At 41.5% G+C, this 24,563-nt stretch overlaps 1 protein-coding gene across 2 annotated transcripts in view; it reads left to right on the top strand.

The window, feature by feature from the left end:
* map4k2 (mitogen-activated protein kinase kinase kinase kinase 2) overlaps nt 1–19,766 on the top strand; it is a 45,388-nt gene extending 25,622 nt beyond the window's left edge. The window contains exons 16-32 of one of the 2 annotated variants that reach the window (XM_085267516.1): nt 1,951–1,989; nt 2,632–2,665; nt 4,349–4,499; nt 7,630–7,799; nt 7,972–8,013; nt 8,480–8,564; nt 9,033–9,112; nt 12,767–12,827; nt 12,907–13,030; nt 13,190–13,248; nt 13,333–13,436; nt 14,968–15,145; nt 15,234–15,305; nt 15,381–15,467; nt 15,550–15,620; nt 15,724–15,779; nt 18,246–19,766. In XM_085267516.1, the coding sequence (XP_085123642.1) occupies nt 1,951–1,989; nt 2,632–2,665; nt 4,349–4,499; nt 7,630–7,799; nt 7,972–8,013; nt 8,480–8,564; nt 9,033–9,112; nt 12,767–12,827; nt 12,907–13,030; nt 13,190–13,248; nt 13,333–13,436; nt 14,968–15,145; nt 15,234–15,305; nt 15,381–15,467; nt 15,550–15,620; nt 15,724–15,779; nt 18,246–18,333 (1,501 nt within the window). In that variant the 3' untranslated portion in view covers nt 18,334–19,766. The remainder of the gene's footprint in view (nt 1–1,950; nt 1,990–2,631; nt 2,666–4,348; nt 4,500–7,629; nt 7,800–7,971; nt 8,014–8,479; nt 8,565–9,032; nt 9,113–12,766; nt 12,828–12,906; nt 13,031–13,189; nt 13,249–13,332; nt 13,437–14,967; nt 15,146–15,233; nt 15,306–15,380; nt 15,468–15,549; nt 15,621–15,723; nt 15,780–18,245) is intronic. The other variant, XM_085267517.1, reaches the window with a different exon arrangement.
* Nucleotides 19,767–24,563: the final 4,797 nt, after the last annotated feature.

Genomic DNA, 24,563 nt, shown 5'->3' with positions numbered 1-24,563 from the left:
AAAAACAAATAAACAAAAAGAAATTTAGTATGATTTATTCTAACTGCATACGTTAACTGTTTGCAGTAAGAGTGGATGAATAAACAAACAATAAACAAACAAAACCCGAATCAACTGCAGACTCTGTTTAGTTAGTTTGTGCCTCTGCCCTCCAGCTAATCCAATCTAACTGCGTTATTCACAGATTGTGATAATGAAGTAATGCTCCGTATGTCTGGATACTTCCAGGTGCCAGTTAAAATAATGGAGACTATACTATTGGCCCCTTTATCACGTACACGTTGGTAGTGCTGTGTTGGACCCTTTTGCCTTCATGCCAAAGATTCAACAAGGTGCTGAAAACATTCCTTAGAGACTTCGGTTCAAACTGACATGATGGCATTGCATGCACTGCTGCTGCACATCCAGGATTGCACTGAGACCTTTGACCGCGGAGCACAGTGAACTCGCTGTCATTTTTAAGACCGTTATCCTGCTGAAGCAGCTGTCAGAAAATGGGTACACTCGTCTCACACGTCACTTCTCTTCCTGATGCTCAGTTTGAACTTCAAGTCCAACAGATGTTTGCATTAATGAGCAACGACCGGCAAAAATCGAGTGTACCCACAAGTGTACCTAATAAAGTGGCCAATAAGTGTATATTTATGAAAAAAAGATGGTTGCATATTCTATTTAATTTCTTTTATTTTGTTTTTAAAATGATGACATGTGCACAAAGGAATCGTTTACAGTTGTGATCAGATGTTTACGTCCACTCTGGGCTTTAATCAACACAACAACATCTTTAATGACTTAAAAAAACACCAAACTTTAAATAAAGTTTTGATTTTCACTAATCCACATAGAGTCAAAGTATATATGCTGGCTGCATATGCAGTTTTGTTTAAATATTTCTTAACAAGTTGTGACTGGACACTGTTGGTAGTCATCAACAAGCTTCTGGTGTAGTTCTATCGAACCACTGTTCTTGGAAAACTTGGTAAATTGGTTGGTTTCCTGGTACAGACCCGACCTCAGTTGAGGTCAGAGCTTTGGAAAGGTGATTTCATAAGCGTCATGTTTGTTTTATCCATTCTAGAACCAGTGATGTATGTTGATGTGTGTTTGGGATCATTGTCCTGCAGTGTCCCACTTTGTGTAGCCTACCATTACCACCGGCAGCAAAACAGCCCCAAAGCATGATGCTATCACCACTACACTTGACAGTGTTCTCAGGTTTGAAAGACTCACCTTTACTCCTCCACACATACCAAACTACCTTTCTCTAGAAGGCGTTTGGCTTGTTCATGTGGGCAGCTGCAAATTTCCCTCAAGCTTGTGTCGATTTTGAATTTTCCTTAGCTGGATGATTGAGCGTGCATCAACATGATGTTTCAGGCATCTACATCATGAAGCTCATTGAGAGAAGGCCAAGCGTTTGCAGCATTGTCAACAAAGCAAAGTCTACTTTGAAAATATAAGATGTATTTAGAATTATTTATCAGTTTTTTCTTCGCGACATAATTCCATATATCTTGCTTCGTATATTTGTAGTTACAAACTGAAAACATCAGTGTAGAAAGTCGTAAAAATAAAGGAAAAACATCAAATGAGAAGATGTGTCCAAACTTTTGACTCTGTGTGGATCTGCAAAAATTCAAATTAAATTCAAACTTGTACACCCAGATCTTGTTTTTTTTTAAGTCATTAAAGAAAATAAATCATTAAAAGTCCATTAAAAGGCTTTGTAAACGTTTAACCACAACTGTATATAATCCCTGCTGCAACTCTTCAAGCATATAACTGGGTGAGTTGTGTTTGATGGTAGGTAAACTGGAAATAACCCTTGGCACAAAAACGAGTGCTCTAAGCCTGAGTTTGAAATGATAGACAGTGATCAAACCTTGGGTTAATTCCTTCTTGGGCCATTCAGGCCTGTAGTCAGATAAACATCAGGTCTTCGTGTTGCAGGAGCCTGTTGGAATGTGTGGAGCAAGCTCTCGAGCTGAGGTAGGCCATGTCCATTAACTCTAGCCTTTCCTAACACCAATGTCTCCCCATCCCACCTGAATTCACCTGAAATAAGCTGCTTGTCATGGAATTATTCTTGATGTGAAAATCAGCCATTGTCTGTGTGTTGGGTATAATCAGCAGGTTTGTGTTCAATCTGATCTAATCCCAACCTCCATGAACTGGAGTTTGGGAGCACGTTTGATTTAGCACAAATGTACGTGTTTTGTTTTGTTAACTTCTTTGGGTTTGTGTTACTTGTCACTGATGTGGTGCTTGTGCTGATTCCCTCACATTATGTGGAAAACTGACTAGATTTTGGACAGTGCAGGGTTTTTTTTTTCTATTTCTTCTTTTTATCCATGATGTCGTTGGATATAGGAGGGGAGCTGTTACCTCCTGCATAGTGTTTCATTCTAAAAGGTTTCCACACCAGCACCGCCTCAGTGAACGTCTGGTGTTTGCTTGCTTTGTTGTAATGTTTCCTTCAGATTTTTGTTCATGTCCTGCTCTTAGCCAACCCTCAGCATCTCCAGCACCTGCCTTTATGTCCGGCTTGTTTCTATTATGCTTGATGTGGATTTCATTATAAGACGTCTTCTCCTTCTAGAGCATGACCATTGTTGCTCCTTTGTCTTTCAGGAGTTTAACCATCAAGAGAGTGCCATGTGCTGATGTGAGTGAATCATTCTACCATAAACAAAATCTCTGTCACAATTCAGTCACTCTAGAGAAGTTCATATATACTGTGTCTGTGTGTATCTTCAACTTTTATATACTAGTTTATATGTTGCTAAAGGTATTCACTCACCTGTCCAGCTCATCAAATTCAGCTGTTCCAACTTGTATAGAATCAATTGGCTTCAAGTCGATATGCGTGTGAAGGCAGATGAGCGAATACTTTTGTAGTATGTGAAGTTTCTACGCTTCCATACTAGTTTAATATGTGTACACCTGAAGATGACAAAAAATGCTTAAAAATGCAAAGTAGCATAAGTGTTTTAATGGAAGGTGAAAATTGTGCAGAAAGCTTTAATTATGACTTTCCATCAGTTTCCTGCCTGTGCGTTCTACTAACTTTAAAATTAAATTAGCCTTCCTCAAATTCTACGTTTGCCTCAGTACAGTACAGGTCATTTGTTCCAACCAGCCTCTAGGTGGCGTGGTTTTACAGTGGGTAACTCTTGTTCAGACCCCACCTGGGGCCTTTCTGTGTGGCACTGGTGCGCTCTCCTCCTGCCTCTTGGGGTTTCGCTGGGTAACTGGCTTCGTCCCAGTGTAAATACATGCACGTTAGATTAACTGGCAGTTCTAAATTTGCCATAGATGTAAAGGAGATAAAGAGTAAAGAAGGCTTACTTAGCCAGCTGCATAACCCCCTCAGCCAGCTAAACCTACTCCCGTGTACTGACTCTGTAAATGCTTGGAAATGTCTCTGAGTGATCAAACCATGTGTGAGTCCAAACTTATTGTTGCTTGTCTAGCAACAGTTCAGTTCCAGTCCAGCAGGATCTAGTGTGTCAAAGGCAAAGTGGCTTCTTCATTATTTTCATTCCAATCTGATAATTATCAACACTATAATAGGACACTTCAAGGGAGGCCTTGAATGCCTAATTTAAGTCCAAAAACACATGTTGAGTTTTTGGGGAAACTTGAATGTCCCCAGGAGAATAAGGATTTGGTGCAGCCTTCCATGACCAGGGTAAAAATTGCTTTATTCTTTCTGGATCCAAGATTGCATTAACTGCTGGGCTCTTCTTTCCTGTACCCTAGCACAGACCTTCACAGGGATGCTGGGGGCCCAGAGGCTCCTAGGGTGCCCTAATCTCCCAATCCAGAGGCACCTTCTCAGTTGTATCAACTAGGATGGCTCCTTAAGCCATCCTAAACCTTAAGAAACTTTCCCCCAAGGAGTTGACCACTGCCCAATCCATTTGCCACTGAATCCCTCTGGCCGCCTCCTGCAGGTGGTGGATCCAAAGGAGTGCAGGCTTCCTTTGGGCTGCTGCTGGCCAGGCACCATTGGCTGAGGCCCAGCCACCAGGCACTCACCCTTGACTACCCCCCTCCTCCCTAGCATTGGCTGCACCTCTCGTGGGGTTTTTAATCGCTTATCGTCTGGTCCAGTTGTAGCAGGGGTAAAATGCCTTCGACAGCTGAGGTCCTGGGAACACCCTCTAATGCCAGTGGAGAAGGGAGGAAACACCATGACTCACCACAGAGGCATTATTCCATCTGCTGAACATGCAGAAATGTGTTCAGTATGAAACCATGGGAGCAACATTCCCATGCACATCAGCCTTGTCACATGCAGTAATGTGTATTTGTATTTGGTAACATGTTTGATGGTGTTTCTCAGGGAGGCAGAAAGAGCAGTGTGTTCAGTCCGTCTACGGCCTCACTGCCAGCCTTCAGCTCTTTGACTCCCAGCACAGAGGACAAAGATCTTACACCGAGACCGACCTGTACACTGGGCCCCGACAGCGCTGTCACAGCTGACTCCACCACAGGTACTCATCACAACATTAGACCTCAGCTTTGTCTGCCTTTAAACAGACGCTTTTTCTTTTAACTTCTGTCCTGTCCCATATAACGTTGCAGTTTCAGATGTTTGTATTAGACTATTTCAGACAGTGAGGTAAACGTATGTGATCCCAGCGATGTCTTTATATACTTGATGAAATCAGAGTAGCATCCGTTAACTTGTGACCTTTGACCCCCCCCTACGATCTTTATATAGAGAGTGTTGATCCATGTAGCAAATGTTTCTCCAAATACCATTGTTATCAGTGTTTGTTCCGGGAATACCCAACCCACTCAGTCGAATGTTTCTCAGCATCCAAGCTAAGAAACATTAAAGGCGATTTGTAAATTTAGAGCTTTCCTTATATTGTTGGCAACTCGACGGCTTGTGTGGAGGGTTATATGTGGGCAGGCAAAAGCCATCCTTCAATCAGTTCAACATATATGCTATCAGAGATAGAAAATGGATACTATGCCACTATCTCTCAGTTAGTTAAGATGAATAACTCTCCTGCCATCATACTGATGAAAGCTTAGTGGCTCCTACACCTTTAGAGGCCTTAAAGGTCCAGTTTTTGGCTTTTGTACAAGAGACTTAGTTTAGAGCTCACCAGTTCATCAACACTAATCCCTCTCTCACCTCTCTCACCTCTGTCTGGTATAACAAGAAAGTATTTATTGGTAAGAAAGCGTTCAAGTGGGATGCGTGTGCTAGGGCAGGAATTCATCAGCTGGGGGATCTGGACCTTGATCTAATCTGAAGACTAACCCAGACCCTCCATCTAGTATCCAGGAGTTATTCCAGAACCTGCTGGAAATGTCAGAAAGAAGCCAGGATGTCAGTTCATATGCTGTATGCATGTGGAAAATACATGTTAACCTTATGAATGATCTTTTTCATCTTAATCTCTCTAAGTCTCCAGCTTTGTGTGTCCTGGGTCTGTTACCTGACAGCATGAATCTGTCTGGAAGACAGAGGCTCTGGGTGCATCTGGCTGTTATGACAGGTTGCAGGATAATACTGCATCATCTAACTCTTGTTGATATGAACAGGTCATGTACAGAGTTAAGGGGAGAGATATCTTTAATCAGGTCTGGGGTCCCTTTTTGCGGTACATGATGTTCTGTCTCAGGTCGGTTTCTAGAATCAAAGCTGCAGAGCACTGCAGTCTCTGTGACTGTCACAGGAAATGTTTCTCTTAATCAGGTTATTAATTCCTTTTATGTTATAACTAACAAAGTGCATATGTGTCATTTTCTCTATATGATTGCATATTCCCCTTTGCTCTGTACGCGAGAATGGGATATTTTTAGGGTGCTGAATCCAAAAATGTTTTTTGCAAAAAATCAGGGTGTTTTGTCTCGATCCCAAAGTTTCATTTTAAAGTAAGCAAAATAAACTTTATTCGCAAAATCCCTTATGTTCCTTTGTTGACTTTTAACAGTGTATTCAGCACAAATCAAACCAAAGTTGTCTGGAGAAATGACACAACCTCTCGGAGCCATAAAACAGAACTAAAACACGAGTGTGGCTGATACAGCAAACAAAATCCTGAATGTTGAAGCATGAACAAAATCTGATAGCAGAGTGTTTATACTCATTCCTACTGCCACAGAAAACACGTCAAAACATGCTTATAGCAGCCAGTGAGAGTCCTTACCTTTCACTATGAACAAAATAAACCTGTTGGGACGTGACCATCTGAGCTCCTCCCACCGCCAAACCCCCTACTGATACCCCTCAATTCCTCGCATTTTCTATTTGTATTTTTCTTGAGTCTCACGCTTAGAAATATTAAATAAATGTACGAAATCATTATTGGATATGGTTTTTTCATCAAGTATAAAATCCAACATGATGGAATTTTAAAATATTCTTCCCGGTTTCAGGGAGTAAAAATCGATAAGAAACAGTCAACAAATCCTGTGCAGTTTTTTGGGTACAGACCCATATAACCAATATCACACTGCTGTGTTAAAGAGGTCTAGGTGAGTGTAATCCACTTATATTAAACCTAAACGCGTCCTCCGTCTGAACTTTATAAATATATTGTTTGTTAATATGGGATATTTTACTATCTGAAACGTATCTGCATCGATATTTTGGCAGAAACAAAACATCCACTGTATGTTGTGTGCATCTACTTCTTTTCTCTCCAGTGTCCAGTTTTATTCTCAGCTTTGCTGGATATAAACAATTTGCCTGCACATTTATCCTTATAAGTTGCTTGATGGGTCTTTATCCTGTCTTCCTTCTCTCACCCCAACCGGAGCAGCAGATGGCCCCGCCCCTCCCTGAGCCTGAGCCGGAGGTTTCTTCCTGTTAAAAGGGAGTTTTTCCTTCCCGCTGTGGCCAAAGTGTTTGCTCATAGGGGGTCATATGATTGTTGGTTTTCTGTTTTATCTGTATTATTGTAGGGTTTTTTACCTTACACTATTCAGCACCTTGAGGCAAATGTTGTGATTATTTGTTGATATATACATTAAATTGAATTGTTACAATGCGCCTGCATCAGCAGAGTTAGAGTGCAGAGCAGTTACACAGAATTAGACAAATGTAAGGACGAAAGTATCGTAGAAAACTCAAAACATAACATATAACACTTTAACAGAAAAGTAAATAAACCTTCTAACTCCACAATATCATCACATAAAGTAAAAAGTTATCTTCTACCTGGGATGTTGTATCTTGGCTCAGGCTTTTTGAACAACTGCTTAACGTTGTTAGTGTCTCCTCCTTGTGTGCCATCGTGATCTGGTTGTACTCGATGGAGTGTTTTTGCCTCAAGTGGTGAAACACGTTTGTTGTTTATTGTTTCCACCTTCAGCAGGAGCAGTTTTCTTGCATATTTTAGTCATCTTTGTACTTTCTTAGAGGTTGTCAAAGTATCTGCTTTTTCAGGCTGACACACTGCGCTTGCTTGTTGTTTTATACGCTAATGAATGTAAATGTCGTGATGTCGTGATGTGGAACTTTAATACCATGTAATAATGTATACTGCAGTTACTGCAGACATGACTTCATGCATGCATTAACTTCAGCTATGACCGTAATAGTTCCACTTTAAGCTGACCAAGCTCACAATGAGTCCCACAAAAATCTCTTTCTCTTTTTAGCCTTGGCCAGGTGTTCGGCCACTCGGGACATCACAAAGGGCTGCAGTGAAACGTGTCAGCCAGCGGAGGGCGCTGTGCCAGCAGAGTTGGTTACTACTGCTTCCTCACCCAAGCGAGAGACCCCACTATCACCAGAATGGAGCACACTGAGGAGGAAGACGAAGGATGATGTAAGTGGAAGCCTCAGCATATCAGCCTGTGTGACTTGCTAACCTTATAACTTCCTAATGATTGGATCCTTTAAAGGTGTCGGACTACACACCGTGTAACAGTCAAAATGCTGATTTGTGACATTTACAAAAAATAATAACATTTGTTATGTGTAACCTTTGACATTTTTAGAGCGCTGATTGTCATGGCCTTCCTCCCACCCCTCAAGTCCATGTAAGTGTGAAGTTTAACATTTTACGGCCAAAGCTCTCATGACTAACATGATATGCTTCCTCACGTACAACCGTGTGTTTTAATGGCTGCGTCCTGCCAACAGATTCCACAAACCTCTGCACCTTCTCACTACTTCCTCACTTTTAGAGTAATTCTTGTCCAAACTGGTTTGTGATCTAAGGAGCTTTGAAAGACAAAGAGTTGGGACGTTTCATCTCTTATCTGAGAAGCTCCTTCAGTTCTAAGAGCAGTAGGTGGAGAGTCCCAGATTTTAAGCCCTATTGGGAGACAAAGCTCCTCAGATTACCGTGACCTGGATGACTGAACAGAAAAAATTACTTGTGCAACTTTGAATAAAAGTATAACAGCCAGTTTGGTTTTGTTGGAAAGATAACATACCTAAACGGAAGAGTCAATCTAAACATGCCAGACCATACGTGATTCAGTTGCTCTGCTGCTTCTGTAGATGGGAGCCTGCTTCTCTAAAGTCTTCAATGGCTGCCCTCTAAAAATCAACTGCGCCGTCACCTGGATTTTTCCCAAAACAAGAGGTCAGTGGTTTGGTCTGTGGTTCTGTTTTTACTTCATAGTGGAGTAATGAGAGCGTTTTCTCAGAAATCTCACAGCAGCAGGTTTATAACAGGTTTATATTAATGTGAGCAGACAGTTCATTTATGCAAGGTACGATGAAAAGGAGACTTCTTGTTTGAAAGGAAAGCTGTAACTGACTTAAATGTGGCTGTGTTCTCTTTAAGATGGTCTTGTTGTGCAGAGATGCTCTTTGTTACGTGTGCACGTCCTTCAATGTGTCACAGTGAATGTGATGTGGCACTGTAGTGGCCAGGTGCCTGCACACAGCATGGGTCATGTGCGTGCTGTTGCCTGACATTGTAGCACAAAGAGGCACTCTTAATGGGGATAGCAGCCAAAGTGAAAGCAGGTCTGGTGTCTGAACCTTGTGATGCGATGGTGTTTGGTGCTGATGGAAACTTCTTTATATAAACACTTTCCCTACTTAGATCAGTATCTTATTCTTGGGGCAGAAGAAGGCATCTACACACTGAACCTTAATGAACTTCATGAAGATACATTAGAGAAGGTAAGATCGTAATTCTCTCACATTTATAATGCTTTAACAGCCATGCTGTCCACTCCACTTAACTGGCCTGAATCCTTTATTACATGTCCTGTGTTTAATGAGTATAATTGGTAACATTTTAATGCTTTTCATTGCCCTCCATTCTGGTGAAGTTATTGGAAAGACGACTTATTTGCAAAGCACCAAGGGAAAGTCAGCAAAGCAAACTTTAGCTGTGCACAAAATTAGCCAACAACAAAACAGAATCCCAAAATGAGCACAGAGGCAGGAGCTATGTGTGGAAGACATGCTACATGCTACAAAACAGGGATTAGAACAAAGATGAACAGATGGGGATCAAGGTACGGGCTAAAATGATTGGACACAGATGACGGCGATGAGAGGAAAAGGAGGGAAGACGGACAAAAACACGACACACCAGAAAACTGAGCAACACATAGACGAGACAGAGGTCAGACAGGGGAAACATCAGGGCTACTAGTAACACAAGAACATTAGAAACTAGAGATGGACCGATCCGATATTACGTATCGGTATCGGTCCGATACTGACCTAAATTACTGGATCGGATATCGGAGAAAAATAAAAAATGTAATCCGATCCATTAAATGTCACGAAAGCACCTCACAAAACTTGCAACACGCCGTAACTCACCTCAGAACGTTAGCATGTCGAGCAGTATGCATCACGTGATAGAGCGGCTGTGGCATGCGGGACCTGTCGGTGGTCTGGATAGCACACACCCAGGACACCGGGTGTTTAAGCTGCTGCCGTCTGGCAGGAGGTTCAGGCTGCTGAGGTCCCGAACAAATAGACTCAAGGACAGCTTTTACAACAGGGCAATAGCCCTGATCAATGTAAATAGCTGACCTGACTGGATACCTCCCTGGACTTTTTAGGGGGAGGTAACAATGTTTAAAACGATAACAATAATATTTATATTTATAACAAGGTGCAATAATAATTAATGTGCAATAATAACAGTGTGCAATACACATACACTTATTCTTCTTTTTTATACTAAGTTAATATACTGTGTTGTGTTGTTTGTTACGTTGTGATGTGTCATATCGTGTCGTGTTGTGTTATATGTAGTGCCGACGTAGGACAGTTTTTCCAATTTCATTGTACTACTGTACTATGTATGACTGTGCAATGACAATAAAGAGTTATCTTATCTTATTTGGAGCTTCGCTAGCAACCCGGCATTTCATCTCCGACAAAGTTATCCCGAGAGAAGTAAAGCAAGTGTGTAAGTCCATCTCTGAATGTTTGTAAAGCATTCCTGCGTTAAGCTTAACGAGCGACTGCCTCTCCTGCTGCTACTTCAATCATGAAACTGCTTAACGATCAGCTGATCGGCTTTTCTGTCACGACTCCGTCTCTCTTCTTTGTTTTTGGCCCACTTTGCACCAGAAAGAAGAAACCAGCGGCTGAACAACAGCAGCATGTTTAAGCTTGATAAGCTGTTGTTAGAATTTATTTAATATTACTTTCTAGACCTGGATCCTTTTCTACGCAGCTGACGGCTGTAACTGTGCAGGGGCGGATCTAGCAAAGTTTAGCCAGGGGGGCCGATAGGGCATGAACAGGGAAAAGGGGGGCACAAAGACATACTTTTCTTTCTTATTCTCATTTAAAATGTCTGGCTGTTATTAAATAATTATCTGAATCTTACACCCAAAGTTTTAATCTGATGTAAAATGTATAGAAGTCCATTACTGTATATAGTAACTGTTAAGTCTAATATATATACCCTAGTAAGCTATAGTACTTTTTCCTTTGGGAAGGTACCATCTGTACAGTCTGCAATTTTGTTGAAGAAAGATGTTGAATCTATTTAATATTTCTTGAAAAATAATTGATTTCTGTGCATTTTTTTTCACACTGCATCAAATTAAGGTTGATTACGTTGATTAAGCATCATGAGGTGGAGTGTGAGGGGTAGTTCCCTATTTTTTATTTATTTATTTTTGTTGTTGCTGGGAGTTGGAACCCTATTAGTTAGGTTGCTTAATATTTACGCTAAGTACTCTTTAAAATACCAGAATAGGGAGGATGGTGTAGGTCTAAGTTTATTAGATTGATCAGTATTGCTAAGATAAGATAAGATAAGATAAGATGGAACTTTATTAATCCCTCGGGTGGGTTCCTCTGGGAAATTCGATTTCCAAAAAAGCACAGCACCGACAGAAGTTACAGAGTTATACACACACACATATATATAAATACAGAGACAATATAAATAAAATATACGAAGGGGATAAATAGAATAAATAGGAATAAAAATAAAAATACAAGTGAATTGCACATTTCAAGTATTGAGTCTATTGCACCGTTGACTATTTACAAAAGTATTGCACAAAAGGTATTGCACAGTGAGGTGAAGAGGCACTACAGCTTAGTTGTTCCCTCCTTTGTCCTCCTGTCTCCCCTCCCTCTCCCCTCCAGAGAGGAGTTAAACAGTCTGATGGCGTGTGGGACAAAGGAGTTTTTAAGTCTGTTAGTTCTTGTCTTGGGGAGAAGCAACCTGTCACTGAACAGACTCTTCTGGTTGTTAATGGCCGTGTGCAGAGGATGCCTGGCATTGTCCATAATGTCCATCAGTTTCTTTAATGTCCTTTTCTCTGCCACTGTCACCAGAGTGTCCAGCTTCATGCCGACCACAGAGCTAGCCCTCCTGATCAGTTTCTCCAGCCTGGATGAGTCCTTCTTTGCTGTGCTGCTCCCCCAGCACACCACAGCATGGTGTGCTGAACTATGAAATATTTTTTTTTGTATACAGTTATAACAGAATAGCTTTAGTGTAGTTGTTGTTTTAAACTTGAGTATGAACTTATACAAAATGCAGCAAGATATTTAAAAAAAACCAGTTTTGTTGATTAAAAAACACTATATCGGATTCATATCGGTATCGGCAGATATCCAAATTTATGATATCGGTATCGGTATCGGACATAAAAAAGTGGTATCGTGCCATCTCTATTAGAAACACGAAGGAAAGTCAGCTAAGACTAATACTTTCACAATATCTTATACTGAAATGGGTCAAAGGTCAAGTGGCTATATTCATAAGATGCTCGACTATCCGTGCACAGACGTGCAGGAGGAATAACTCGGTCCAGCGCAGGTTAGGTCTGCAGCATAAGATACTATGACAATATAACCCCAGTAAGGAGCGACCTCCTTAAAACCAGTCTATGCTTAACACTGCAATAACACTGCAAACCCTAAATCTGGCAAACTTCTCCCGATGTTTCCACTGAAGGGGTTGGAAGTTTAAAAGCGCCGAAGGTTAGGTTTGGAGTAAATCATGGATGTGCGCACGTGTTTGTGTGCAGCTTGTAGTGCAAACGTGCGTGCAGAATTCATGCAGACATGTGTAACTGGTCGTTTTGAGGTAGAAAAGAGTGATGCACGGTCAAGCTGGTAGTTGAAAGTGTCAGTCAGAGTAGAAGAGCATTGTGTAAGAATGCAAGTAATAACAAAAAAGTGCAAGTCATTAATCGCATCACCCTGAAAAACCTGAGTAAGGAGTGCAGCTCCTGATGAAAGGAGGAGCACTGAAAACCAGGAAATGGTGTTTCTGGAACAGTCTGATGACTGAAGCTGGATGTTTGAAGTCTCAGTGAACTGCTTGTCTTTTCCCCACAGCTCCTCCCTCAGCGATGTATATGGCTATATGTTATGAACAATGTGCTGATGTCCGTATCAGGTAACAAACAGCGTGACACAAATGGAGAACATTGTGTCCACTCGATAATATGCTGCTCTAAAAAGGCTCCATCCTGCAGGGAAGTCGTCCCAGCTTTACTCGCACAGCCTGCCAGCTCTGTTTGAACAGAAAGGACATCTGCACAAGAAACACAGCAGCCTGTCGCTCAGCACCAACCGCCTCACTGAGCGGATCAGTCTCAGGTACGACACGCCATCACAGATGCAGGGAAACAGGAGCTGTAGGTGCAGCAGTGTTAATAATGTCATGTATGATGCTACCACCTGATTTTGAGGAAGGAGGATACTGTAAACCCAATTTTGTCTGCTTGTTCTGACCTGGATATTCTCTGTTGGCCACAGAAAGTTTGCCATATCTGTAAAGATTCCTGACACTAAAGGTTGTAGGAGGTGCAGTGTAGGTAAGCAGTGCAGAGTTACTCTGGTCAGTCTGTTTGTTCACAGAGAACAACTGCAGACACTTAGTCCTGCTCTCTCTGTTTCAGCAAGAAACCCATACACAGATAGCACATTTCTGTGCGGGGCTGTCCCATCTGGCCTGGTTTTACTCTTGTGGTATGAGCCTCTTCAGAAGTTCATGCATCTAAAGGTTTGTACAGATATGTCGAACTTGCCACCTGAATAAATGTCTTCCTTTCTAACTCTACCCCGATTTCCACAATGCAAACCAGCCATTAGACCTGGATTACATAAAAGTAGACAGACAGCATATCAAAATCTGAAGCATGTCATTGTTTTTTTAATAACATATGCATACTTTTTATTCAAGCCCAACAAGATTTTAGGGACTAAATAAAAGAAACGTTGTATAAACGCCGTCCAAAAACACCAACAGCACCTTCTCTGGGTCCAAGCTCGTGTAACTGAATGGTTACCATGTGTTTTCTGTGCTACAGGAACAGTGTTATCAGCACACAGTTCAACACCAGCATGCACCATTAGATCACATAGCACAGATAATTGACAGTTTTTTTGTGAATGTCTCGCACATTTCATAACGATAATGTATGTACTGTGAGAACAGAGCTCTGTGTTAAGCCTGTCTGCAGTCCTAACACAGTGCTGCTTGGAGAAACACGCCTGTGTCACAACATTATGGAAAAGTGGCATCAGTCCAAAGACGTGCAGTTAGGGGACAGGTTCATTGGAAACGCTAAATTGCCCATAGGTGTGAATGTGTGCGAATGGTTGTCTGTGTCTATGTGTTAGCCCTGCCACAGACTGGGACCTGTCCAGGGTGCACCCCGCCTCTCGCCCTAAGACAGCTGGGACAGGCTCCAGCCCCCCGCCACCCATAAGCGGAAGCGGGTGGATGGACGGCTGGATGGATGGATGGACGGCTGGATGGACGGACAGCTGGATGGGTGGACGGATGGACGGATGGATGGCCAGATGGACGGCTGGATGGACGGCTGGATGGATGGACAGCTGGATGGATGGATGGATGGACGGCTGGATGGGTGGATGGATGGGTGGGTGGATGGATGGCTGGATGGACGGCTGGATGGGTGGATGGATGGGTGGGTGGACGGATGGATGGATGGACAGCTGGATGGGTGGATGGTTGGGTGGATGGATGGATGGATGGATAGACGGATGGATGGATGGATGGACGGCTGGATGGATGGACGGCTGGATGGATGGACGGCTGGATGGATGGATGGATGGATGGATGGATGGATGGATGGATGGATGGACGGCTAGATGGGTGGATGGATGGGTGGGTGGATGGACGGCTGGATGGACGGCTGGATGGGTGGATGTATGGGTGGGTGGACGGATGGATGGATGGATGGACGGGTGGATGGATGGATGGGTGGGTGGGTGGGTGGGTGGATGGATGGATGGATGGATGGATGGATGGGTGGATGGACGGACGGATGGATGGGTGGGTGGATGGATGGATGGGTGGATGGACGGATGGATGGATGGATGGATGGATGGATGGATGGATGGCATCGGTTTATCTTTAATCTCAAGATTTAATAATCATACAAGAATTCTGTTGTGCTGTTTTGGACGGTTGTATGAACAGGTTCAGCTCCGGTTTAACAAGCATCACTTAACCATCCATGAGAATTTATTTAGTTTTTCTTGTTTCCTTGGTGACTGTTTCACAGCAACTCGCCATCAGGCTCCCAGATGCTCTTCCGATATTTGAACTGCTGGTGTTGGCAACAGATGAGTTTCCTCAGCTGTGTGTTGGAGTGAGAGACTGTAGTAATGATAAACCACCAACCGGCCAACAGCTCAGGTTTGATATTATAGAGCTGAACGGCGCTCCTGTTCCAGTGCCAGGTAGGACCGTTTCTGAATTTCTCTGCTGACTTCCTGAAGCTTCAAGCTTCAATTTGTTTCAACAAGCTTCCTTCTTTCCGTGCGTCAGGAGATAGTGGAGCACTCAGGGCCGTGCAGGTAACCCAGCTGGACCGAGACACTGTTCTCATCACCTTGGAAAGTAAGTCCCCTCGCATATTGTGAATCCTTCAAATGTCTTTCATGCTCGTTCTCAATCTGTGTACCGTTTGGACAGGAACTGTAAAGATCGTGAACCTGCAAGGACTTCCATCCAGACAGCTGGCTGCAGAAATAGTCTTTGACTTCCCCATTGAAACACTAGGTAGAAATGATGATGTGACAAACAAAGTGAATGAGAGCTGATGTGTGTCCTGAAAGCTGAGTGACACCTCCTGTTCTGTCAGTCTGCTTGCAGGATAGTGTGCTGGCGTTCTGGAAGCATGGCCTCAAAGGGAGGAGTTTCCATTCAGATGAGGTGATGAACTAGTAAATTCATCCAACGTTGGCTGAGCTCGTATCATGTGCTTATCATATTTGTTCTAAGTTATTACACATGTGAATTTTCACTTTATGTGCAGGTAACACAAGAAATTACAGATGAGAGTCGTGTGTTCAGAGTTCTGGGAACAAACAGGTATGTTAACTGTATGCTGACAAGAGCTATCAATCACTGTGAGAAACTAGTAATCCTAGTACATCAGAAGTAATCAGGATAGTATTTTTCTTGATACTATTGTTAATAGACCTGGAAGTGATTTTCAGAGTAGCATGTGGAAGTAGCATGAATACTGCTAGCATTAATGGTAGCATTAAAGCAGGAGTCACACTAGAGTGTTTGTTCTGTTGGTTACTCAGATCCAAGGATTTAGGAAATGCAGCCTATGTGTTTGCATGCAGCCCTCCAAAGAAAAACAGCCATTAAAGTTACCAACTACCGTCTACCTGACACTTTGTACAGAAAACTACTTTCCTTAGTGCTAATTTTCTTTATGCTAGTACCAAATCACAACAATAGTCACTTCAAGACACTGTATATTTTAAGATAAAGGCCCTGCAATTATGGTGCACAAAGGTGAAAAACTCCCTTTTAGCAGGTGAAAACCTGAACCAGGCTGGGGGAGGGGCGGGCATCTGCTGCGATTGGTTGGGGGGGTGAGAGGAGGAAGACGGGACAAAGACAATCTGGGGAAGAGAGCCAGAGAATATTCTCAACTAATGATTGAATGCAGAGAGGTGTTTAAACAGATAGTGAGTGAAAAGGGCGACTGAAGAAGAAACACTTGGTGCATCACGGGAACCCGCCAGCAGCCTAGACTTAGGCTAACTAAGGGAGGATTCAGGGAAGAAAGGAAAGTTTGAAGCCTAATGTTAAAAGTAGAGAGGGTGTCTGTCTCCCAAACCCAAACTGGAAGCTGGTTCCACAGAAGTGGTGGCTGTAGTTCAGGTGGGGGAGCCGGTCACCTACTCCCCGTCTACATGCCAGATATCCTGCATGAAAGTTGCTCTCCGGTGCATCCGTCAGAGTATGAATGGGTGTGAACGGGTGAATGAGGCAAGCTTTGAGTGCTCAGAGTAGAAAAGCACTATATAAGAACCGGTCCATTTACCATTTGCCAAGAGGGGCCTGGAAACCGAAGGGTCTGGCTCCCATTTTACTTTTAAATACTCGGAGCGAAGTGCTCTAATGGGGTGATATGGTACTATAAGGTCATTAAGATAAGACAGGGGCTGATTATTCAAAACCTTTTATGTGAGGATTTTGAATCTTTTATTCTGGAGCCAATAAATGTTCTGTTTCTAGTCCCTGTCAGGACTCTCGCTGCAGCATGTTGGATTAACTGAGAGCTTTTAGGACATCCTGATAATAACCTCAGCACTTCCTTTTGATCATTTTTGTGGGGGGAGGGGACATTAACACCAGGTTTTCTCAAACAATTGACACACAACCTGTGAAAATGAATAATTTCAGTAACTACAAGTGTGTGTTTACATTTGGATCGTATAGATATCTGGCATGAAAGCTCAGTCTTCAGAAAATGTCCTTTTCTTTTTGATTTCTTTCAGAGCAGTCTGGAATTGATTTTTGACTAAATAATTAAAACTAATAATAATATATTACTATATTATATTACTAACAAATCCAGGACACCCCTGTTGATCCAGTAGCTCTTAATGAAGTTTGAAATAAGAATCGTGGTGAGTTCATTAGAAATATTTCACTTTTCTTTTTTAAATCAGTCATTACTAAGTGCAAAAACAGTGGGATTATATATGAGAAGGACGGACTCAAAGACTGTCGTGTATCACATATGTATTACATCGATGTCCAAAATCAATGCATCATTAATGAAACTGAAACAAAAGTACTGAATTTCATGTGGAAGACCAAACCTCAGCATTCAGGAAAGTCTTATACAGGAGCAAAGATAATGGACGTTACCCGGAGTTTTCCACTGTGAAACCAGGAATAACAGCTTAAAAATGTTTCTGTGATCTAAATCATTGTCAGCCTGGCAGGCAAATAGCGTGGACACCAAAGTTTGTGAACGTGATAACCTGAGAACAAAGACATGTAGGATTTTAAATCGGTACCATAGGTGTGTCTACTGGGAGGCTGAGGCTTGGCGCTGCTGGCTGCCAGTACTAAGTATTATTATACAACCCTTATTTAGTTGATCTTATCTTCTTTCCTTGTGTTTCAGTTAGTTTTTACTCAAACTGGGTGTAGAAGGAATCCCTGCAAAGGTTTCTTTTTCTTCTGTGTTATGTTTTATGTATTTCTCAGCTCTTTGCTTCCTTTTTTCTACTTTAAACTTGTTTGTATGCTGGTGTGTAAATGTTCACACTTATCATAAAGTTTAAAAAAGTAGTAGGCGTGGTGATGAGCAGGAACAGGAGTAAAACTCCAGTAAGTGTACCAGTACTGTACCAGTGTGTAGCATTAAAGTCAAACTACAGTGGTTGTAGTATCAGTAGAGTAGTGTTAGTACTAGAGGTGGGAGGAGTAGAAGCAGGTGGAGGCACTGGCTTTAGGTTAGTACTGCCTTTCTCTGGCTCTCCTTTACAACTCATCTCCTTCTCATTTGCTGACAATGTGCAGAGACATCATCCTTCAGAGCACACCGACTGATGACCCGTCAGCACTGAGCAGCCTGTACATCCTGACAGGACACGAAAGCAGCTACTGAGAGAGGACACGGGGCTCATTCGACGGTGTTACCAAAGAAAAGCACAGCCTGTCTGTAACTGTGGGGTGGAAACGATGCTCTGTTTCACTGAGGCTGTGCCAGGAAACGGTTCAATGCTGGGAATGACAAATGTTAGGAAGGTATCCTGCTGACTGTCCAGCCTTCACCTGTACACAAGACACCTGTCAAGGTCCTCGCTGGGGTTATAGTTGATAAAGCTTTCTAGCTTTTCTTGTCTATTCAGCTTACCTGCTTAAATCAGACCTTTCTGTTAAAGCTAATGCAGACTCCACTGATCCGCCCGCTCAGTGTGGACGGGAGAATAACCTGAACATGGCCTCTGGGACATCATCATACTGATGATATGAAGCGCGCAGTCAGGTTTTCTTCTTGATCAGACTGAGGGGCAGACTGAGTGTGTTTTGGTGCCTCAACATTCAGTCATATTCTGTAAAGCCATTTTCTGTCTGCATGCTGCACATAAACTCTTTGGACCAGAGTGCTGTGACACCTACACCTTACACCTGCAGGAGCTGCTCGGCCATAGAAAGCTGCTCTGTGAAGTGCACGGCTTTTTTGCCAGTGTTGATCTTATGGGTTTAATGTAATAACTAATTTTTCACATCATCGTCTGAGTCGTAATCCCAACAAGGAAACCTGGAATGTAAAACTTGATGGACGCTCCAGCTGAAGAGTGAAGTGTCAGACTTTTAATGGATCTTTCAAGCATTAGCGTACTTACAATGGCAGAAACAGTGCCACGTCTAAAGCATAGGAGCCATCTTCATCTCATTCTTCCCATTTCATGCAAGTTTCTTTCTCATCCTCAGATGGACAGAATTTGGTTTGCTGACTTCATTCAGTCACACCATACTAGAGCATAAAAAGTGGAAATAAACTAGTCAGTAAGAAAGTGTGATGCTTGAAAGTATAGCGTAAGGACAGCAGCAGCACTGCATTTACAGCTGATATGATGACTTCAGCATCTTTAAAGAACTGTGAAGGAATTATCAGTGCTAACACAACCTTAAGCACGTGATGTGACCGCATACACTGCTTACACTTTCAGTATCCTTACTTAAAGAGAACATCTCAGAAAAAAGTACAGTTAGCAAGAAGCTTTGAGAACAAGGCAGTGTTATTGTATGCTAACCACCGTGGTGGTGTAGCATGTCCTGATAAAAAGTGAATGTGGTCACATTATACTTGTTAACTAAAATGAAAAAATAAAATAATTCCACTACATGGGTAAAGATATTTATGATATTTATGGAAAGGATACTATAAAAGTAACACTGGCCTTTCCATGAGAGAAACTTGAAGTACAGTATGCATGTTGAGATTAATGTTTGTTTAATATGTTTTTGCTACTATGTGAAGATGTGATGTTATTAACAACACAGAATAGACAGAAATAAAGATTTTCATATCTCTTGGAGTTTTATGAAGAGTTTGTTGGGTTGTTCTTCTTTGAATGTGTGGATCGATGCTTCTGCGATTTATACCTTAATCCTTCAATTTGTAAAAAACATTTTGAATTCCGTTTGAGAAGATAAATGAAGGTTCTTGCGTTCAAGTGGAGGCTCTAGCAGACTGAGAAAGTAACTGCATAACTGTGTTATTCCTGCACCCATAGCAGCAAGTAAGTGAAGGCAGTGATGAGCAGAGATGGGCAGTAACGCGTAACGCGTTACTGTAATCTGATTACTTTTTTCAAGTAACGAGTAAAGTAAGGGATTACTATTGCAAAATCGGTAATTAGATTACCGTTACTTTCCCGTAGGAACGCTGCGTTACTGCGTTACTAAAACCGTGATTTTTTTTGCGAGAATGTCTCATGACAGTGACGTAAGCAAGTGCGACGTTGGTGACAGCAGCTGTGTGCAGATCAACAATGGATAATATATCGAGTGCGGGAGAGAGTATGAGCGTGCAGCGTTTAAAGCGTGGAAGTACTGACCTTACTTTGAGTTTGATTCCATAAAAAGTGACAAAAACATTAGTGTCCATCGTGCGTGGGAAGAAAACTTCTTTTTAGAGCGAAAAAAACCCCTAAACTTCCGAGCAAGCACCGAGTAGCTACGACGTAATGGGAAACTCACAGAGACACTCGCGCGGATTCTTCAACTGACCGCAGCACACCTACACCAGGGTAACCCTCCGCCTACCCTGCTCCTGCTTTACAGGTGAAAATAGAGCAAAAGGACCGCTGAGTCTTTGACTTTATTTATTTTCTGCTGTGTTTTACTTGCATCTGTTTGAAAGAGTGAGTGAAAACACAAAAAATATTTTATTTTATGTGCTGGAATGTGTAGAAAATAGGTTTAAATGTTAAACTAATTTATTCAAGTCAGAGAATGTTGCATATAATTAAATGTTTTGCTTGATGCATAAAGTTAAAAGATTAAAACTGATAAAACAAGTTAAAAAAATAGACTTTTCCATTTGATTACATTTTATATGATGGATTATGTAGAAAAAGTAGAATTGGGCTGAAAGATCTATCACTTTATCACCTCTTCAGGTTGTAAATCGTGTTTTTAAAAAGTAACTAAGTAACTAAGCAACTAAGTAATTAATTACTTTTGAAAATAAGTAATCAGTAAAGTAACGGGATTACTTTTTGGGGGGAGTAATCAGTAATTAATTACTGATTACTTTTTTCAAGTAACTTGACCAACACTGGTGATGAGCGCTGATGAGTTCTCAGATCACTCAGTCAGTCTCTGAGCGTCACCTTTATTGTGATCGCGCACTTTAAGCTTTCATGCCTGTATTTTTGCACAATTGTGATAATACTGTATTGAAAGAAATCTGTGCACAGACGAACATGGGGTGGCTTTGCTCAGGTAGTAGAGGAAGGTGCTTCAATCCCCGTCTGCATGCCAAATATCCCTGGGCAAGATACCAACGCAGAGTTGCTCTCCGAATGTGTGTGAACATTACACAGAAAGTGCTTACAGAGAAAAGTGCTTGCGTACACCTGAATGAGGCAAGTTCTTTAAAGTGCTTTGAGTACTATATAAGAACCAGTCCATTTACATCGCCAAAGCACTCAATACTCTCTTTACAAAGTTCTCTGTAGTTTGTTTCTCCAGCACCATATTTGACCGCGGTCAAGTGAGCCCTCACTTACGACGACACAGTCAAGCCAGCCGCACCTAAAATGTTGTTGCACTATTCTTATGCACATTACGGTACGGGTGCCGACTGACTTAGAAACGCAGTCTTTTGTGTCCTGACACTATTGTACTTCACAATCCACTCCCAGTTTTGGTTCATCTCCACTTTTCACCCTGTGATCCACAGCCTAAATTACTGTACGATTCAGAGAAAATTTACAGTAAAATTTACCCAATATACAGTACTGTACTTTTAATATCCTCATCTTTGAGCTCAGATTACAGGAAAACTGTAAGAGGTGACACTGATATTTCACTGGATTCTGACTCTAAGCCATCTCCACTTTTTACCCAGTGATCCACACCCAAAATTACTGTACGGTTTTCCAGAAAATGAATACTAAAATTTACCAAATTTACTCTACTGTACTATATATTTTCTCATCTTTGACATCAGATTACAGGAAAACTGTAAAAGGTGACACAGATATTTCACTGGATTCTGACTCTGGGTGACCCCCACTCTTCACCCTGTGATCCACACCCAAAATTAGCAACAAAAACGTAATTTGAGCCTGAGAGGGTTAAGCATGAGTATGACAAAGGCTAAGAAAATATACTGCCTACAATAATATCAAATTTAAACAACAAATTACAAAATTGCCACACCTGCTGTTATTGCCAGGTGTTCGATAGAGCATTATTTAGTCATAAAAATACATATCACTGAAATATCATCAGTGAAAGAAATACTCTCACTATGTAAGACATGTTAGCAAATTCAGTTAATAAATAATGTATCAAATCTATACAGATGTTTGAAGGTATATTGCAAAGCATGTTTGTTTCTTATGGCTTACAAATGTGTTTGCCTTTAACATAATTTACATTTTATTTATACAGTTTCACAGACGAAACAAAATAGGTTTCCTGAACTGTTCTTCGTGGCCCAAATTTTGAATCCTTCTGAGGGGGATGCATTATCCATGAAGGTGGGCAATTTGTTCATTGATCTCTGACCCTCGCTGACTCTGACGCCTCCTAATTCTGCTTCCAGCCTCGCTGATTAATTTGTTGTCACTGATGCTGTCATCAGTTGTACACAACATCTCTGTTTGTCCACCAGTCTAATCTGTAATTCAGGTGAACCCAGAATTACCTGCATCTTTGTAATGTTTCAGAAAATATACAATATATGTTGATGGGCTTTGTCCCACTTTTCTTTCCTTTATAAGTAAGAATCTCTGTGGTTTTAATGACAATTCATATACAGATTGTGGAGGACATTTTATTCAACACTCAAAAAAGTTCCTCACCAGCAGACTGTAGTACAATTTCAGCCCACCGTTAATAAACCCATCCAATGCAGCGTTATCAGAGAAATTATGCAAGTGTTATGTTTGTATGTACTGGTAATCTATTTATCATTTATCATGATTCCTGCTCTGATGATTACTTTCTTCTCCTTCTGTAATTTTAATAGATAAAGGATGTTGAACATTAAGCTCCAAACAGGATGAATGAGGAAGACCACAGAGGAGAATCGTGGATGTAGTGAAAGAATATATGCAGATGGTTTTTTTCATGGTGGAGGAGCAACTTCTGATACCATCTTAAAGAAAAAACACATAAAATTGAAGAGTAAAAATAATGACAACAATATGTCTAAATTTTTTATTAAGTTTTTAGAGCAAATGCAGTCTTGTCATGGTCAGAGTTGCCCACTCATATTTAACTAATTCAAATACAATTACTCCATTTAAATGCTTATGTTCTAATAAAAGGCATCGTTTAATACTTCTGCCATGACAACCCAAATAAATCAATGAGAGGGAAACGGGAAGATTAGTCATCAGGCAAGGTTTACTGTTCATTTACCATGCCTTGATAACAGTAAGCTTAACAAAAGAAAAATGTTGGCGACGAGAACCGGTGTGCTGTCAAAACATCCTACCGTAGCGTAAATTTATAGTCTTGTCTATCAATCCGTGCTAACTTATCAGAATATGCTACCTTACGTGGTTAATGGCTCTGTCGTATAGGTAGCGTGTTCAGATGATCCAATCACACTATTAAAACATGTTTCCTGCTTGGATTTATTTAGGTAGCATGTTCAGCATGTTCAGTGTGCGGCTTCGACCTTCCCCGTGGTGCTTACAATTACCCATGGCTGTAATGCAGGTTCATTCAATCTTTGGGAGTGCAGTACCTGGAACATACAAGGACAAGGTTGATGTAAAGACAATAAATTCAATGAGACAGGGAGGACACAAATTGGCGTTAAGTAATAATTTGCCCGATTATCAATGTGTTAGTTTGCATCTACTTTACAATTATGGGCACATGATATGATAACGATATTTTAGCAGTTCAATGATAAATGTATAACATTAATTAAGGTGGGGGGTGGACAATGGCTATTACACTCGATGCACTCCAGCTGACTTACCTTGGTATGAATGACGACGTACTCACAGTTTGGCGGCTTGAAAATAGCCAAATTTTGCACCCAGCCATTTGTAAATTGGATGTGCGCCTCCAGTGACTTGTAGTTATGAAACTGGTTCCCAGTGTAAGCGCTTACTCCACAAACAAGATACGTGAAGATATCAGGGTAGGACAGTGGCGGTAAGTCGTCTGGGTCTTTACTCCACTGCCGTATTTCATATGGGTCCAGATTTGCGATGCACTCTAATGTTTTCAAGTGCTGCTGCTTCGCCTCTGGACGCAATCGGTCTCTATACCGTCCGTTTTCTTTTGAGCTGCTTTTAAGCATGTTTCTTGTCGTCGTCGTTCCAACACGATGCGTTTGTTTTGATTTGTGGACCCGGAAAATGGCGCAATACATTGCGGCGTGAACCAGGTGTAGGACTGAACTCTCCCACACACATCACATCACTATAAGACTGGACTCTCACACACACCACATCACCACACACACCACATCACTATAAGACTGGACTCTCACACACATCACATCACCACACACACTCTGGTTTTTCTTCATGTACACTTCCTTATAATCTCTTTCTGCTATTTGCACATTTTTACTGTAAATTTCTAAGTTAAATCTGTACATTTTGTAATAACCTGTAAATTGTAAATACT

The sequence above is a fragment of the Mchenga conophoros genome, linkage group LG3 (genome assembly GCF_057382185.1).
Source record: "Mchenga conophoros isolate Kocher_MC1m ecotype Shallow Benthic linkage group LG3, M_conophoros_male_GT1.1, whole genome shotgun sequence".
NCBI lineage: Eukaryota > Metazoa > Chordata > Actinopteri > Cichliformes > Cichlidae > Mchenga > Mchenga conophoros.
The sequence above is the reverse complement of the archived record's forward strand: the minus strand, read 5'-3'. Positions and strand labels throughout refer to the sequence as shown.